General features: G+C 31.7%; 1 protein-coding gene across 1 annotated transcript; it reads right to left on the bottom strand.

The window, feature by feature from the left end:
• Positions 1 to 15630: 15630 nt before the first annotated feature.
• On the bottom strand, positions 15631 to 18708 carry LOC111366881 (transcription factor bHLH68-like; the record flags this gene model as incomplete). The annotated part of the gene is made up of 8 exons (XM_022987567.1): positions 15631 to 16050; positions 16607 to 16651; positions 17227 to 17268; positions 17400 to 17456; positions 17536 to 17601; positions 17843 to 17908; positions 18010 to 18084; positions 18355 to 18708. Coding segments are annotated over 8 exons (837 nt in total), but the record flags the coding sequence as incomplete, so codon positions are not given.
• Between the last annotated feature and the right edge of the window lie 134 nt (positions 18709 to 18842).

The following is an 18842-nucleotide window of genomic DNA, read 5'->3' on the forward strand; positions in this document are numbered from 1 at the left end:
CTTCTTAATTAATATAAATTTTTAATAAGAGATAAATCGATGCGATGATTTTTTTTTACTTAATTAATTTAATTTTTGATTTGTCCATTTGACCTTTGATCGTCTTCTTTTTTCTAGATCAATGCTCAATTTGATTTTCAAAACAGTATTTTTAAGGAAGTGTATTACTGAAAGCGTTGTAGATTTTAAGCTTTTTGGAGAAATTTATGGTAATTTTGATGTTATCCGTAGTTAAAAATGAAAGTTGGGCTTCTCTTTATTAAATGGGCCCTATATTCTGACAGTGTTGTAGGTTCCACCACTATTGATACAAATAGCACTAAATATTATCCAATAATGATTGTGAAAGTATTTCTATGCAGCCACAGATGGAGGAAAGTCTGCCCTTCTATATTCTACACGATTTCGAGTAGTTGACAATAATAAAGAAAATAAAAGTTAAAATTTTATTTAATAAGCTGTTACGTTCTATCAAGTATTAATAAGCTGTTACGTTCTATCAAGTTTTAAATATAATTATTTTAAGAAACAGCATAATATTAATGAAAATAAGTTAATACGCATTTTGATACTTTAAAAACGTAGTATAATTACATCATGATCAATATTATTAAATAAATATTGTTACTTGTGTAATTTTGTTTACCATTTCGTTGATAAATGATAAACCGACAGTGAGTAAATCAAATTGAATATATAAACTAAATGAATTGAAATAAATTTCAAGTTTAATTCATGAAATAAATGAAATTTAAATCTAAAGCAAATGTAATCCTAAAGTAATTCAAATTACATTTAATCAGTAACGATCCTAAATTTTTTTATGCCATATTTCATATAAAATTTTCTAATAAAATGATATAAATTATATTGAAAAATTTATCGTTTAAAAATAATAAACATTAATAAATAATTGAATTTTTTAAAAGAAAAGACCAGTTAGACTTTTTTTTTGAGCCGTACATTTGATACATATTTAATTATTTTCGATATACGTTTGGACCATTCGATATGACAATGATATAATTTTCGAAACGAGCTTTTACATGATATAGCCGATTTGTAGATTTGGATAGCACATTATCGCCAACAAATTTTAAAAGTTATGATATTATTGAAATTCTTAAAATACTAGTTTCAAACGGTCTACTTTGACACGTAGTAACTTTTGCTATAGTTGACCACTTTGCACTCCAATAATAAGTGAAATACTAGACCATGAGCACTTCGAAATGGCATTAAGAATGTAATATTTTGACTTTATTTGACATCCCGTAATGAGTGCATCAAATTATATCGTAAAGGGATAAAAGAAAAAAAAATTGGGCGAATTTTGTGGTGTCATTTGACCCCACATGACCCCATGTGGGTTCACCCCTGGATTAGGAAGATAAGAATAAAGTCGGTTGTTTTAAATGTGATGTATGATTTGACGTCGAACGAAGAAACTATACAAGAGGTTGGATAGAAAATTTATAAGATATTTCAATGTTCCATATATCCACAGAGTTAAATAGTATATTAAAAAAAATGAAGGAAATAATATAATAATTTGGAGAGAATGTGGTGAAAATAAAAGTTAAGGGGAAAATAATAATACATACTAGGAGTATTAAAATTAAGTGTTAAATATAAAGAAATTGCTAGAGTTTGTTTGATTGACTTCATTTTCTTCCGTACAACAAACCACACCACTCCTTCACTAAAATTGTCTAAAGCCTTATTTCACCTTCAAAATCTCTAACCAAAGAATATGTCTAAACATCAAAGTTTGACCAACATCTTTTACCTACCACAGAGCAAGAGCTGTTTGTTATGTTGGATCTACCATCCCATCTTCTAAAAGTGTGGTTATATGAGGGTTTTACCCATATTCATTTTGGAGCTATAAGAATTGCATTCACTCTCTATGGGAGAAAAGGATTCCTAGCGGTTTCTAGAATTGCTCTTCTATATACATGCTTTGCCGATTATCAGCATGCATATGTTGGCATTGTTGAAACTACATGTAATGTGGGAACAATGCTTGTTAGTATGTTTTCAATTTTTAATATGCCAATAAAAGATCTAGTGTTATTATCAGCTTTAAAGATCCAAGTCCAAATTTTTGGAACAATTCCATCTTCAGTAACATATGGAGCAACTCTTCATTACCAGATGGCCTATGGAATACAAAATAATTCTCTTGATTTTGCCACTCCTTGTGGTACAAATGATACCCTTCTTATCTAAATAGGAACGGACAACTCAAGCTGCACATATGTCCCTAAACAAATCCCTAGATTTGAGCCCATTAAATTAATCTCACATAACCCTTCTCATCAACTCATCATTTCAGACGAAAATCAAGTGATGAAGTAGAAATCATGTTCAAAAGGAGGCCATCAATCAAGAAGCTTTCTTGCTTCTCAACACAATTTGCCTTTCCCAATGGAAACATTCCTATCTATGATTCCAACGCAGAAGACCAATCTATCTATTGCAAATCTAATGATTCAGGACATATTTGTTAAGATGAATATTTGTTAGGATCTTCCTCTAGCCGCTCAAGGTGATTTTTGGGCTCAGGTAACCATTAAACATTGAATCAACACCAAGAAATCGAAGAGGACCGACCGCTGGCGTGTTTTCTTCCTATGGTTGCAATTACTCCTTTTGCTTGTTGTTTCCTTGAATACCACACAGGTAAGGGTCACAAAGACTCAAGCAAGAGGTAAAGAAGATCAATCACGAAGAAGAAGGCAGCAGTAGGATGCACGAAAAAGGCAGCCTTTCTCTCTCTCGGGTTCTTTCAAACTGGACTCACAGGAAGAAGGAGAGTTACCAATATATATAATAATCCAATGACAAACTTAAGGTAAGTTATAATATGGTAAGTAGGCTCGACTAGGGTTATGGTCCAATAGCACACCAACAAGCCACAAGGTTATTAGCCATCCAATAAGTAAAACAACGCTAGGTCGGGTCATCCCATTATTCGGTGTTGATTTATTGTTCAGTCATTCATGTCGACTGATAAAATTGGTTTTTATCATCGCCCGGAAGGTCGTTTGACAACATGATGTCTAACAACCTCCACCTTGGTGTCAAAGGACCTGCAAAGAAAAAACGTTTTCCATTAGTGACACCTCTAACAGAAAACTGATAAAATTGGAAATCATTTACCTGTACCGATGTTTAGAAGTTCCTTGCAACTTCTAAACTTTACCAGTGACAGCACTTTCGTGCCCATATCTGAAGGATTATATTGTGTGTGTATTTTTTCAAGTCTTACTACTTCTTGTGATATTATATCCCTAATGAAGTGTAACCTAACAATTCGCCATGATATGCCCCACCCATGAGTAACTATTTCATAGCAGCCTCATTAGACGGTCCATCTTTTTTGGTAGAAGAGAAATGCTATCTTCATTCGGACCAAGACAAAACTTTTGGTGTTTCTATTTTGTTTTCTTGTTTTCTATTTTAATCTCTCCATTATTCTTATTGTTTTCCCTAAGGAGGATCCTAAGGAGTGAATTAGGGAATTGGTATTTTTTGTTATTGTTTTCTATTTTTATTTCTCCCTTTTTCTTAATATTTTCTTGAGTAAAGATCCTAAAGGAATCAAGAAACTGGTCCAGATTCCTAGCACACGTGAAAATATTAATGTAATTCTTCAACAATAACAACAAATTTAGAGTCGATTATACAAAATTATTTTTGTCACTATTAGCAAATCACTAATCTACAAGAAGATACAAACCTGCCAATACTCAATAATCACAAAATGTTAAGCTAGATTTGATTGACCTCTCGATCTTTAAACATATTGTACTATAATTACGTCACTTTAATAAGCCTAAGTCAATTACGCTAACACTTTTTTTTGCCCTCTCTCTTATTTCCACCAACCATTCAAACTTTTATTTGGTCGAAAGATGTCAATAGCTTATATTGCACCCCCACCACGCAAAATAAACCCATGTTCGTTTTTGGGCCTACTGAAAAACTTTTTTGAGTGAATTGTACCAAAAATGAGGATAAATCTCTCTTCTTTCTCTCTCTCTAGAACTCTTGTTTCGCCATCATGATGTCACGGTTTCATCATACGCACAATCTTGCAAAAGAAAATAAGAATCAAAATTTTAATTGATTTTTTATATGGGAGTATTCTACCTTTTAATAATCCACTTGTTTTCCACTTTGCAAAAAGAATTTACAAAAAAAATGTTCCAAAGAGGACACGATGTGTATATATATTATTTAATGTGTGTGTGTATTATTTGCAATGTAATATTAATCTGTGGCCAAAGAATAAGGTCAACACAATCATCGATTCATAATAATAAAAATAAAAAGAAGGGTTGTCTTTTTATGCTTTTTAAAAGGGAGCTTATATTTTTGCCTAGCCAAGAATGTGACAGCTAGCCATTTTTATTTTTTTTTACAAAATTTTATGAGAAAGTTGGGTTGCTCAAGTCCTTGTTTGTCTCTCATTTTTCAAAAATCTAATTTTCTTTAAATTCATTTTTAATCACACGTTTTATAGAATCACAATTTTATTTAACTTTTCAATTATTCATTTCTTTAATTTTTATTAAAATCTACAAAAAAAATTCATTTTTATTTAAACCAAACAGGGGCTAAAGGTATAATATGAACAAATCGAAAAAATATTGTTCAAAGATAGACCTATTTTTTTCAATAGACCATTCGAAGAAAATAAAGAAAATTGTTTTACCTACAATTTAGAATAGTGGCCAAGGTTGCTTGAAAATTTTTAAAGTGTTAGAACATTTTCAAAAGATGCTCTCTATTTTAAAGAGCCCACCTTTAAAATTATGCTATAAGAGATTCTTTAAATTCACATTTTAATTTAGAGGGTAGGTTTGACTCTTTAAATTTGAAAAATCAAATTCACTCTTTATAATTAAATGAATCCAAAGTTTTTCAACTTTCGATGAATGAAAATAATATAATAATTTGGAGGGAAACTTAGGAAAAATAATAAATACTTTTTAAGGATAGTAAAATTAAGTGTTACATATAAAAGAGCCTGTTGGAATGCTTAAAAAATTTCTTTCTAAATTTATAGATACTCTCTAAATTATAGAATATGATCTTTAAAAACAGAAAATCTTTTGGAAATGCTCCTAGCGTTTCCATTTCAGTCAATTTGTAAAAGCTCAAATAAATATTCTTATTCTATTTTTTGTTTTTCAATAAAATTGAGAAACTTATCAAATACTTTCAATCACCATACCTCCATGTCGAATCTTTTGATCAATAGTATTATTTTCTGATGCAGAAGATCCTCAAAGAGACAACTATAGAGCATATTTATGAAACTACTTAGATCTTATTTTTACTATTCATCCTAAGATTATCACAGTCGTCTATAAAAGTTCAGAACTCATGCATATAAGAAACAAACATTTTTATTTAATAACAAAACTAGATTTGAGATGATCTACAATGAAGGAAGGAAGCTCCTTATATAGATGAGGAGATCCATAATGTATACCACTCACCGCACTATAGTCGACACAAGGACGATAATTTTATAGAAGACAAATGACTCACCACTATTTTTATTGAAGTAGGGTAATAATTCGTTCGACATAGGCACAAATTTTATACGATGGCGAATTAAAAAACATCTTTTGAAAAGCAAGAATTTGCTAAAGTGCACTTATAACAAACGATAAATACTTTATAAAACTAATTTTTTTATGTGGCCTGAGTCATGAAGGTGTACCAAAATTTGCTGCTCGGCCAGGTATATCCGAGTCATCAAAGGGAAGTCCTTACTGTTTCTACTAGGGCCAATTATTATGATCAGGTTTTTCTTTGAAAATTTTTCTTCCAATTTTTTAAGATTATTTGAATATGTGGGATTAAAATCATATGGTTGTATTTCATATTCTTATGGGTATTGAGGGTCCTGAAAAATACTGTTATTGTAATTTATCTCTGTCTCTAACTTGATTTTGGATTGTTTAGATTACTCGGTCCTAGTTTGTCTATGTCCATTGATTTAGGATTATTTTTTATTTTTTCTTCAAATTCATTCCAAAGTTTTTCACAAAGTTGTTGTCCGTCTGGTGATGTCTTTGGATATCTGGATGTTTTTCGAAAGCACTAATGTGGTCGCCTAAGGAAAAGTTGATTCCAATGTGTCTTGTCAATTTTCCAAGAGTCAAATGGATAGTATCCAAAGATCGGTCCAAAGAGTTGACTTGTGCTTCTCTGAATTTTTTATGTCTTGTTGAGTCTTGAAGCATAATCTAGGGGCAAAATTTTCCATGGAGCATCATCTTCTATGTCTGGCTAGATTTGAGGATGAACAGTTTGATTGATTTTAGCTATTCTTCATTGAAATTCTGAGAACTCTTTTGGATATTTTTTCTAATCTTGGTATAGATTGAAATGTTGGACTGCATGCTCTTTGACATGGGGAAAATGCTAGTAGGTACCTGTATCTGCAAAATAACCTTGTCTCTAGAAAATCTAGATTACAAAAACATTTTTTTGGGTAATTCTGAGGTCTTTAAATTTTAAATAAAATGCTTTAAACATTTTATCCAATAAAAAATAGGATAAAACCATTCGAAAAATTTCTATCTCAATGTGATTCTTGAAATGGATCTCCTTCATGAAAACTTCGAAAACTAATTTCTTTAAATCATTCAAAAGAAGCACTAACATTAAAATAAATTCTAATTTGATAAAGTTTCAACAAATACGATAACAAACAAAGTAATTCTTTAGAAAATTTTGAAACTGCTTGATGTGGAATTATATAAAACAAAGTGGAAAATATGATAGTCTGAATGAAATCCAAAACCACCAAGTGCTTCAATCCCAGTCTACCTAATGACCATGGACTAGTAATTGAACATGAGTTCTTTGGCTATGGAGTGAAGGGTTTTGTCTCTGATGAGGGTATTTAGTTGTGGGGGGATAGACTCAACTTGATGAAAGGAATTGGAAGTAAAGAGGAGGAAGGACTTATCATGCAGATTATGGGAATGGTTGGATATAAATTTGGTCTAGTGAGTAAATTTGAAAAAAGATTAGCTTGTCCCTTTATGTGGTTGACATCAAAGTCAAATTTTGAAAACCATTCTGCCCATCTAAGTAGTCGAGAAATTGAGATTTGTTTTTGTTTGAATGAGAGTATTTTAGAAAATGCTGACATGTTCATCTCAACCAAAAATTTATAACCAATGAGTTGGAATTGGAATTTCTCTATACCTCGCTTGACTACCAAAATTTCTTTGAAAGGCAAATGACAATATTTTTCTGCTTATGAGAATGATCCACTTTTATATCAACAAATAGTTATTTTTCAATCTTTTTCCTTCAAAATAACTGCTTCCAATATAGATTACTTGCATCAATTTGCAAGATTCGCTTTCCATCAGTGAAAATAGATAAAGCTAGGAGTTCTTGTACTTTTACTTTATCCTCTTAACTAATTATGTTTGTTCTGAAGACCATGATGGTGCATCTTTCTTTAGCATGTTTTGTAATGGTCTGATAATAGGAGATAGATGTTCAACAAAGTCTGCTATATAGTTTACAATTTCAAAAAATTGTCAAACCTCCCTTTTGGAGAGATCTATGTCAGAAAATTTCAAAAATTCCTGACAAACATGTGCTTGTCCAGAATATTGACCATCTTTATTATGCATTCCCCATAAATCAATTTCAAAAACTCTAATAACCATTTTCTTCTGAGAAAGCATGACTCCAAATTGTTTTGTCAAATCTGTGAATTGAGATAATAATTGAAAATGAAAATCTGCATCTTTTGAGAACAAGAGAATATTATCAATATAGATTAATCCTAACTCTATTATTGGATGATAAATTCTTGTGATTGTCTTTTGAAACAATTAAGGGTCCATCATCAGACCAAATGGCGTTACCATCTATTGGTAGTAACGATTTGGAATACAGAATCCACGTCTTATGTGTATCTTCCGATTTGATTCCAAGTTGCCAAAATTTTGCCTTTAGATCAAACTTTGAGAAAACCCTTACTTTGGATAATTTTGAAAATAAGGCATTTCTATTTGAAAGAGGAACTTTGTCGTCGGCAAGAGAGTAATTGAACGATTTATAGTCAATAATAATTCTCATTTTTCCATGAACTTCTTCACTTCTTTTATTGACATAAAAATCTAGACATGCCCGCTGGGACATGGTTGGTTAAATGAGACCTTTAGCTTGTAATTGGGCTAACTCTTTTGGTCGCTAACTGGAGGGGTTTTGGACTTATTCCAATATGATTGGCTTTAGTAAGGTTGATATCTTCATTTCTTTTGAGGATAAGGCTATGAAAAAGTTTGGATTTTTCCACAATTGGTGAGTACATTTAGCAAAGAAATCTGTATGAAAATCTGCATGAAAATCTGCAAAACATTCTAGGATTAATAGGTTTATTATGTTATCAATACTGGTTATAGAGAAATAAGTGGTTGGCTCTATATATGGCAAGAAGTAGGACTGCATCTTAGGCCATTTGGAGGAGAAATAACTCATTTTGCACATAATTCGCTAAATGATGTCAAAACCGATCACAATATCTTGGTAAGGATGAACCAAGAAACTTATGAGAGATATTGTATTCAGGAAAGAATTGGAGTGTCACTGGCTTATTAATCAATTTTGTTAAAAAAATATTCATTGTTGGCCGCCTAGAAGATCTGCTAATGTTCTTTCCACTTATTTCTAGAGAGAATGGCTGGACTTAAAATTGAACAAGTTGCACTTGTAACAAATAATCCTACGATAATTATTGCTCTTTCATATATTTCCTAGGAATATTTTGATTTAAGTAATTGGAACTAGAAGACTAAGATTAATGACTTGCATTCCGTAACATTCTTCTATGTTGTCGTACCCATTAATGTTGTTGTCATCGGGGTCAAACGATCTCAAGGGTTTGTTCATTTTCTTTGGAAATATTAATTCAAGATCTGCTTCATCAATGTCTATTTTTGTTGATGCATAGATTTGGTATAGTATTTTTCCCTTCTTTTGATTGGAACAGTTCTTTGCAAAGTGGCCCTTTTAGCCACAAAAAAAACACACACACACACACACACATATATGTGTGTGTGTGTGTGTGTGTTTTTTTTGTGGCTAAAAGGGCCACTTTGCAAAGAACTGTTCCAATCAAAAGAAGGGAAAAATACTATACCAAATCTATGCATCAACAAAAATAGACATTGATGAAGCAGATCTTGAATTAATATTTCCAAAGAAAATGAACAAACCCTTGAGATCGTTTGACCCCGATGACAACAACATTAATGGGTACGACAACATAGAAGAATGTTACGGAATGCAAGTCATTAATCTTAGTCTTCTAGTTCCAATTACTTAAATCAAAATATTCCTAGGAAATATATGAAAGAGCAATAATTATCGTAGGATTATTTGTTACAAGTGCAACTTGTTCAATTTTAAGTCCAGCCATTCTCTCTAGAAATAAGTGGAAAGAACATTAGCAGATCTTCTAGGTGGCCAACAATGAATATTTTTTTAACAAAATTGATTAATAAGCCAGTGACACTCCAATTCTTTCCTGAATACAATATCTCTCATAAGTTTCTTGGTTCATCCTTACCAAGATATTGTGATCGGTTTTGACATCATTTAGCGAATTATGTGCAAAATGAGTTATTTCTCCTCCAAATGGCCTAAGATGCAGTCCTACTTCTTGCCATATATAGAGCCAACCACTTATTTCTCTATAACCAGTATTGATAACATAATAAACCTATTAATCCTAGAATGTTTTGCAGATTTTCATGCAGATTTTCATACAGATTTCTTTGCTAAATGTACTCACCAATTGTGGAAAAATCCAAACTTTTTCATAGCCTTATCCTCAAAAGAAATGAAGATATCAACCTTACTAAAGCCAATCATATTGGAATAAGTCCAAAACCCCTCCAGTTAGCGACCAAAAGAGTTAGCCCAATTACAAGCTCAAGGTCTCATTTAACCAACCATGTCCCAGCGGGCATGTCTAGATTTTTATGTCAATAAAAGAAGTGAAGAAGTTCATGGAAAAATGAGAATTATTATTGACTATAAATCGTTCAATTACTCTCTTGCCGACGACAAAGTTCCTCTTTCAAATAGAAATGCCTTATTTTCAAAATTATCCAAAAGTAAGGGTTTTCTCAAAGTTTGATCTAAAGGCAAAATTTTGGCAACTTGGAATCAAATCGGAAGATACACATAAGACGTGGATTCTGTATTCCAAATCGTTACTACCAATAGATGGTAACGCCATTTGGTCTGATGATGGACCCTTAATTGTTTCAAAAGACAATCACAAGAATTTATCATCCAATAATAGAGTTAGGATTAATCTATATTGATAATATTCTCTTGTTCTCCAAAGTAAGGGTTTTCTCAAAGTTTGATCTAAAGGCAAAATTTTGGCAACTTGGAATCAAATCGGAAGATACACATAAGACGTGGATTCTGTATTCCAAATCGTTACTACCAATAGATGGTAACGCCATTTGGTCTGATGATGGACCCTTAATTGTTTCAAAAGACAATCACAAGAATTTATCATCCAATAATAGAGTTAGGATTAATCTATATTGATAATATTCTCTTGTTCTCAAAAGATGCAGATTTTCATTTTCAATTATTATCTCAATTCACAGATTTGACAAAACAATTTGGAGTCATGCTTTCTCAGAAGAAAATGGTTATTAGAGTTTTTGAAATTGATTTATGGGGAATGCATAATAAAGATGGTCAATATTCTGGACAAGCACATGTTTGTCAGGAATTTTTGAAATTTTCTGACATAGATCTCTCCAAAAGGGAGGTTTGACAATTTTTTGAAATTGTAAACTATATAGCAGACTTTGTTGAACATCTATCTCCTATTATCAGACCATTACAAAACATGCTAAAGAAAGATGCACCATCATGGTCTTCAGAACAAACATAATTAGTTAAGAGGATAAAGTAAAAGTACAAGAACTCCTAGCTTTATCTATTTTCACTGATGGAAAGCGAATCTTGCAAATTGATGCAAGTAATCTATATTGGAAGCAGTTATTTTGAAGGAAAAAGATTGAAAAATAACTATTTGTTGATATAAAAGTGGATCATTCTCATAAGCAGAAAAATATTGTCATTTGCCTTTCAAAGAAATTTTGGTAGTCAAGCGAGGTATAGAGAAATTCCAATTCCAACTCATTGGTTATAAATTTTTGGTTGAGATGAACATGTCAGCATTTTCTAAAATACTCTCATTCAAACAAAAACAAATCTCAATTTCTCGACTACTTAGATGGGCAGAATGGTTTTCAAAATTTGACTTTGATGTCAACCACATAAAGGGACAAGCTAATCTTTTTTCAAATTTACTCACTAGACCAAATTTATATCCAACCATTCCCATAATCTGCATGATAAGTCCTTCCTCCTCTTTACTTCCAATTCCTTTCATCAAGTTGAGTCTATCCCCCCACAACTAAATACCCTCATCAGAGACAAAACCCTTCACTCCATAGCCAAAGAACTCATGTTCAAATACTAGTCCATGGTCATTAGGTAGACTGGGATTGAAACACTTGGTGGTTTTGGATTTCATTCAGACTATCATATTTTCCACTTTGTTTTATATAATTCCACATCAAGCAGTTTCAAAATTTTCTAAAGAATTACTTTGTTTGTTATCGTATTTGTTGAAACTTTATCAAATTAGAATTTATTTTAATGTTAGTGCTTCTTTTGAATGATTTAAAGAAATTAGTTTTCGAAGTTTTCATGAAGGAGATCCATTTCAAGAATCACATTGAGATAGAAATTTTTCGAATGGTTTTATCCTATTTTTTATTGGATAAAATGTTTAAAGCATTTTATTTAAAATTTAAAGACCTCAGAATTACCCAAAAAAATGTTTTTGTAATCTAGATTTTCTAGAGACAAGGTTATTTTGCAGATACAGGTACCTACTAGCATTTTCCCCATGTCAAAGAGCATGCAGTCCAACATTTCAATCTATACCAAGATTAGAAAAAATATCCAAAAGAGTTCTCAGAATTTCAATGAAGAATAGCTAAAATCAATCAAACTGTTCATCCTCAAATCTAGCCAGACATAGAAGATGATGCTCCATGGAAAATTTTGCCCCTAGATTATGCTTCAAGACTCAACAAGACATAAAAAATTCAGAGAAGCACAAGTCAACTCTTTGGACCGATCTTTGGATACTATCCATTTGACTCTTGGAAAATTGACAAGACACATTGGAATCAACTTTTCCTTAGGCGACCACATTAGTGCTTTCGAAAAACATCCAGATATCCAAAGACATCACCAGACGGACAACAACTTTGTGAAAAACTTTGGAATGAATTTGAAGAAAAAATAAAAAATAATCCTAAATCAATGGACATAGACAAACTAGGACCGAGTAATCTAAACAATCCAAAATCAAGTTAGAGACAGAGATAAATTACAATAACAGTATTTTTCAGGACCCTCAATACCCATAAGAATATGAAATACAACCATATGATTTTAATCCCACATATTCAAATAATCTTAAAAAATTGGAAGAAAAATTTTCAAAGAAAAACCTGATCATAATAATTGGCCCTAGTAGAAACAGTAAGGACTTCCCTTTGATGACTCGGATATACCTGGCCGAGCAGCAAATTTTGGTACACCTTCATGACTCAGGCCACATAAAAAAATTAGTTTTATAAAGTATTTATCGTTTGTTATAAGTGCACTTTAGCAAATTCTTGCTTTTCAAAAGATGTTTTTTAATTCGCCATCGTATAAAATTTGTGCCTATGTCGAACGAATTATTACCCTACTTCAATAAAAATAGTGGTGAGTCATTTGTCTTCTATAAAATTATCGTCCTTGTGTCGACTATAGTGCGGTGAGTGGTATACATTATGGATCTCCTCATCTATATAAGGAGCTTCCTTCCTTCATTGTAGATCATCTCAAATCTAGTTTTGTTATTAAATAAAAATGTTTGTTTCTTATATGCATGAGTTCTGAACTTTTATAGACGACTGTGATAATCTTAGGATGAATAGTAAAAATAAGATCTAAGTAGTTTCATAAATATGCTCTATAGTTGTCTCTTTGAGGATCTTCTGCATCAGAAAATAATACTATTGATCAAAAGATTCGACATGGAGGTATGGTGATTGAAAGTATTTGATAAGTTTCTCAATTTTATTGAAAAACAAAAAATAGAATAAGAATATTTATTTGAGCTTTTACAAATTGACTGAAATGGAAACGCTAGGAGCATTTCCAAAAGATTTTCTGTTTTTAAAGATCATATTCTATAATTTAGAGAGTATCTATAAATTTAGAAAGAAATTTTTTAAGCATTCCAACAGGCTCTTTTATATGTAACACTTAATTTTACTATCCTTAAAAAGTATTTATTATTTTTCCTAAGTTTCCCTCCAAATTATTATATTATTTTCATTCATCGAAAGTTGAAAAACTTTGGATTCATTTAATTATAAAGAGTGAATTTGATTTTTCAAATTTAAAGAGTCAAATCTACCCTCTAAATTAAAATGTGAATTTAAAGAATCTCTTATAGCATAATTTTAAAGGTGGGCTCTTTAAAATAGAGAGCATCTTTTGAAAATGTTCTAACACTTTAAAAATTTTCAAGCAACCTTGGCCACTATTCTAAATTGTAGGTAAAACAATTTTCTTTATTTTCTTCGAATGGTCTATTGAAAAAAATAGGTCTATCTTTGAACAATATTTTTTCGATTTGTTCATATTATACCTTTAGCCCCTGTTTGGTTTAAATAAAAATGAATTTTTTTTGTAGATTTTAATAAAAATTAAAGAAATGAATAATTGAAAAGTTAAATAAAATTGTGATTCTATAAAACGTGTGATTAAAAATGAATTTAAAGAAAATTAGATTTTTGAAAAATGAGAGACAAACAAGGACTTGAGCAACCCAACTTTCTCATAAAATTTTGTAAAAAAAAATAAAAATGGCTAGCTGTCACATTCTTGGCTAGGCAAAAATATAAGCTCCCTTTTAAAAAGCATAAAAAGACAACCCTTCTTTTTATTTTTATTATTATGAATCGATGATTGTGTTGACCTTATTCTTTGGCCACAGATTAATATTACATTGCAAATAATACACACACACATTAAATAATATATATACACATCGTGTCCTCTTTGGAACATTTTTTTTGTAAATTCTTTTTGCAAAGTGGAAAACAAGTGGATTATTAAAAGGTAGAATACTCCCATATAAAAAATCAATTAAAATTTTGATTCTTATTTTCTTTTGCAAGATTGTGCGTATGATGAAACCGTGACATCATGATGGCGAAACAAGAGTTCTAGAGAGAGAGAAAGAAGAGAGATTTATCCTCATTTTTGGTACAATTCACTCAAAAAAGTTTTTCAGTAGGCCCAAAAACGAACATGGGTTTATTTTGCGTGGTGGGGGTGCAATATAAGCTATTGACATCTTTCGACCAAATAAAAGTTTGAATGGTTGGTGGAAATAAGAGAGAGGGCAAAAAAAAGTGTTAGCGTAATTGACTTAGGCTTATTAAAGTGACGTAATTATAGTACAATATGTTTAAAGATCGAGAGGTCAATCAAATCTAGCTTAACATTTTGTGATTATTGAGTATTGGCAGGTTTGTATCTTCTTGTAGATTAGTGATTTGCTAATAGTGACAAAAATAATTTTGTATAATCGACTCTAAATTTGTTGTTATTGTTGAAGAATTACATTAATATTTTCACGTGTGCTAGGAATCTGGACCAGTTTCTTGATTCCTTTAGGATCTTTACTCAAGAAAATATTAAGAAAAAGGGAGAAATAAAAATAGAAAACAATAACAAAAAATACCAATTCCCTAATTCACTCCTTAGGATCCTCCTTAGGGAAAACAATAAGAATAATGGAGAGATTAAAATAGAAAACAAGAAAACAAAATAGAAACACCAAAAGTTTTGTCTTGGTCCGAATGAAGATAGCATTTCTCTTCTACCAAAAAAGATGGACCGTCTAATGAGGCTGCTATGAAATAGTTACTCATGGGTGGGGCATATCATGGCGAATTATTCGGAAAAAATTCAATTAACAAAAAAACGAAAAATGAACTGGCCGAAATTAGAGAAAAAGTACATACGATCAATACAAAATACAATCTCTCGCTCGTTCAAACCTTCGAGTACGCGCCAAGAGACTACATGACATCAGAGTCTCACTTCCAAGATAGCACATAATTTTCTATCAAGCTCCGCCCTGGATATCCTTGTGGTCTCCCCAGAGCTAGGAGACATATAAGAGGAAACTAGTTGCTAATCTTTACTCACAAATTTAATTTTCTAACAAGGATTGCCAAATTCTTACATTTTGGTACATCAGTGGTGAACTTACTTAATAAATAAAGCCACATCTAAAGTAAACCTCCGATCATGTTATCATCCAAATTTTCCAAATTAATTTTCGTTCAATTGACATTGAAAAAACATCCGAATTCTGCGTGCAGTTAAAATTGATTGTGCAACTATAATAAACGGTTTACCATTAAAGGCAAATTCGTGTAGTAAACACAGCATTCATCCTTGAAAAACAAATGGATAATTGGGTTTCCATAAATTTAATAAAGCAAAGAGCTTGAGGTGAAGATATTCAATGGTGCCAATTAAAGCTAAAATGCATATATACATGGCAATCTAGGTCATTATTGTTTTCCTTAAAAGCAGAAAGGCTTCTTCATTCTTGAATTCTTCTCTATCAGAATGAATGGTAGCATCAGTGGCAGTCAACCTTGCTTGGAGACTGACTGCTTCTGATGTTAGAGCTAGCTCCACCACGAGGCGGTGGTTTTGGTGGCAGAAAATAAATCAGAATCAAAATCCACCACCAAGAGCCGGCGCCCAATAATCAGCTCCATTAATGTCATTTCCCACGTGCTGAGTGCAAGAAACTGGAACCAAGCACAGCCCTCTACTTCTCAAGTCCTTCTGTCCATCTTCAGTATTCTATAATTATGTTAGCAGAAAATGAGACATTAGTTTAGATCAATTAGAATTTTTTAACGATATTATGAAATTTACGAAGACATTTGAAATCACAGATTAAGAAACAATTTCGATAAAAAAAAAAAAAAAAAAAAAGAGATATTGAGCAAAATCGTTTATATTAGTTAGGTTTCTTATGAAACTACTGTTACAGATTATTTCACCTAACAAATAGTTTGGCAAATTTTAATCAAGACATATAAACGTTGCACAGAATTGGAAGGGTCTGAGGCCGTTAACTTTTGAAAAGTCAAAAGTTATTTCTAAAATTAAGAAACTGTTTTTGAATATTTTTAAATAATTTTTGATAAATTTATTTATTTATTTTTCAGCATGAGCTTCCTCAAATTATTTTTATATAAGATGCAGAAATAAGAGCAGAATGTCGTTAAACGGGCCTCAATTGGAGTATCATAAAAACAAATTGAAATTGAAATCATAATTGTAATTATGGTCATAAAACAGATTGGATTATGAAACCATTGCATTTAATTAAATAAGAAAAATAAGTGAGCACCTCCTCATAAGCTCCACTCCCTTCCATGCTAACATCATTCAAGAACTAGATGAAGAAAATTCATAAAGAAGATAAATGTCATCAAATTAGGGCTGGCATTAAGAATATTACTTAAAAAAAAAAAAAAAAAAAAAAGAACTGTTATTAGCAAAATTAAGAAGGCGTTTGTTTCTCATTTTTGCAAAAATTTGAATGAAAAATATGGTCGTCATGGGCCCCACACAATAGATGAAAATTTAAATTTGGTGACTTGATGTGATGTATAATGATTATATTTTTATTTTAATGGAGAAAGAATGAGAAACAAACAGGGGTTTAGTTCATAAATCTGGGAAACTTTTTACAGAGGCAACTTTTTCTACTTCAAAACACTTGCATTTTGCTATAAATAACCAATAATTTATTGAAAAATATTATTTGCAATTGCTCACTAATGAAGTTGTCCTATGTGGCATACATGCATCAAATCACTAACCGTCACATTATGCCATACATCAAATCATTTACTACTACATATATATCATGCGGGGTGACTACAGTACTGAACAGCTGCAAATAGTATTATTTTAATTTAATTTAAAGCCTCTTTTGAGGAAAGTGAGGGATCCAATAAAGCATACCTGACCAGACTCTTCTGGAGATAAACAATCCCTTTCTTGAACCTGGAGCAAAAAAATTAGCTCATCGTGAGTTTATTCAAATAAAAATTAAAAAAATTACAGTGTGTGTGAGAAAGAGAAGAAATATTGGTCTTTCATGGGAAAATGTGAAATGCGCATGTTTAGGTACTTACAGATTGTTGGTGACCCATGCTCCTCGATGCATTGCGCATGTAAGGAGAACTCAGTGCCTGCATGATTTTCGAGAAATTGTAGAACTCTTTTTGTTGTTTGAACAGAATATTATGGATGAAACAAAGCATATTTTACCTCAATTTGACCCTGAAGGAATCTGATGTAACCAATGGCTTCTGTCAAGACTGAAGCAGTGTCAGTCTGCAAAAGAGAAAGAAATATGCCAGAACACAGCTCAATCTCAAATTATTTTTTTTCCCAAAATTTTCTTTATAATCTTAAAAGACAACCTTAGATGGGATGATGATAAAGTAAAAAGAAAGGTTCTTTTCAGTTTTTTACTGGTTTCATCTTAACTAGATTAATTAAATGTTGCTGCAGATTTATTCCTTGAATTGAGTAGTTAATGGAGACTGGAGAATCAAGAATGCAATTAGTTTACCTTTCCAAATGGAGAAACGATTTGGTGAAGAGCTGTTATTCTATCCCCTAATTTCTCCTTTCTCACCTGTTTTTTTAGTAATATTCTTAAGAATTTATGCAAGTTTTGTGAAGAAATAAATGAAGCCCCAATAATAATTTGTAAAAGCGAAAGAGATTATTCCTGACCTTCAAAGCCGGTTGACTGGATGACTGTTGAACCTTAGGCTTCTTAGATACCCCACCAATGCTCGTGCTGTTGCACTTTTACAAAAGGAACAAAGGGAAAATTTTACAGTCAACAAACCATGAACAAATCTAACAGCTATGTAGCAATGAATTGAACGAATCGGAGCAAAATAATTCATGTGGTCGACACCAAATTTGTTGGATAAGTCTTTTGTAGGCTGTTATTTTGACATTTTGTAAACTTTTCAAGCAAATTAATCATGATACTTTTGGGGCATGCTAAGAAAATAATAGCTTTTCTTTTCTTTTTCCTTGTGGATTATAATCACTGATAAAGCTTCCAACCTCCGATGAATGATCTAGATGTTGATTCTTGCGGTCGTAGTCCATCTTGGCGCCGGAGAAATTCAAGATATTGTTGCTTACACTTGTAATAGAAGAAGTAGGGGATGATTCTGGAATGACTTGAGGCCAACAAGAAGATCTCGAAGCTTGAAATTCATCTTCTACATTACCATAAAGTTGGTTTGTTTGTGCAGTTTCTTGCTTTACATCAACAACAGGAATACTAAAAGATGGGTTCAGAACTTGGACTTCCCAATTCTCCATTTTCTTCTGTTGCTGAAAAAGACTATTACCAAACTTTTCGTCTTCTTCAGTACCAGCCAATCCGCTCCTGATCAACCATAACTTCAAGTGTCAAATTATTACACCCAAATGGCCAAATCTTACACGGACACAAACACACAGAGCTAGTTGCAGTATGCATATAAAGGTGCACAGATCAAGAAGAAGGTTTAAATGCTAAGTAAAATGGGAAAATAAAGAAACTC

This window comes from Olea europaea, chromosome 18, assembly GCF_002742605.1.
Source record: "Olea europaea var. sylvestris chromosome 18, O_europaea_v1, whole genome shotgun sequence".
Lineage (NCBI taxonomy): Eukaryota > Viridiplantae > Streptophyta > Magnoliopsida > Lamiales > Oleaceae > Olea > Olea europaea.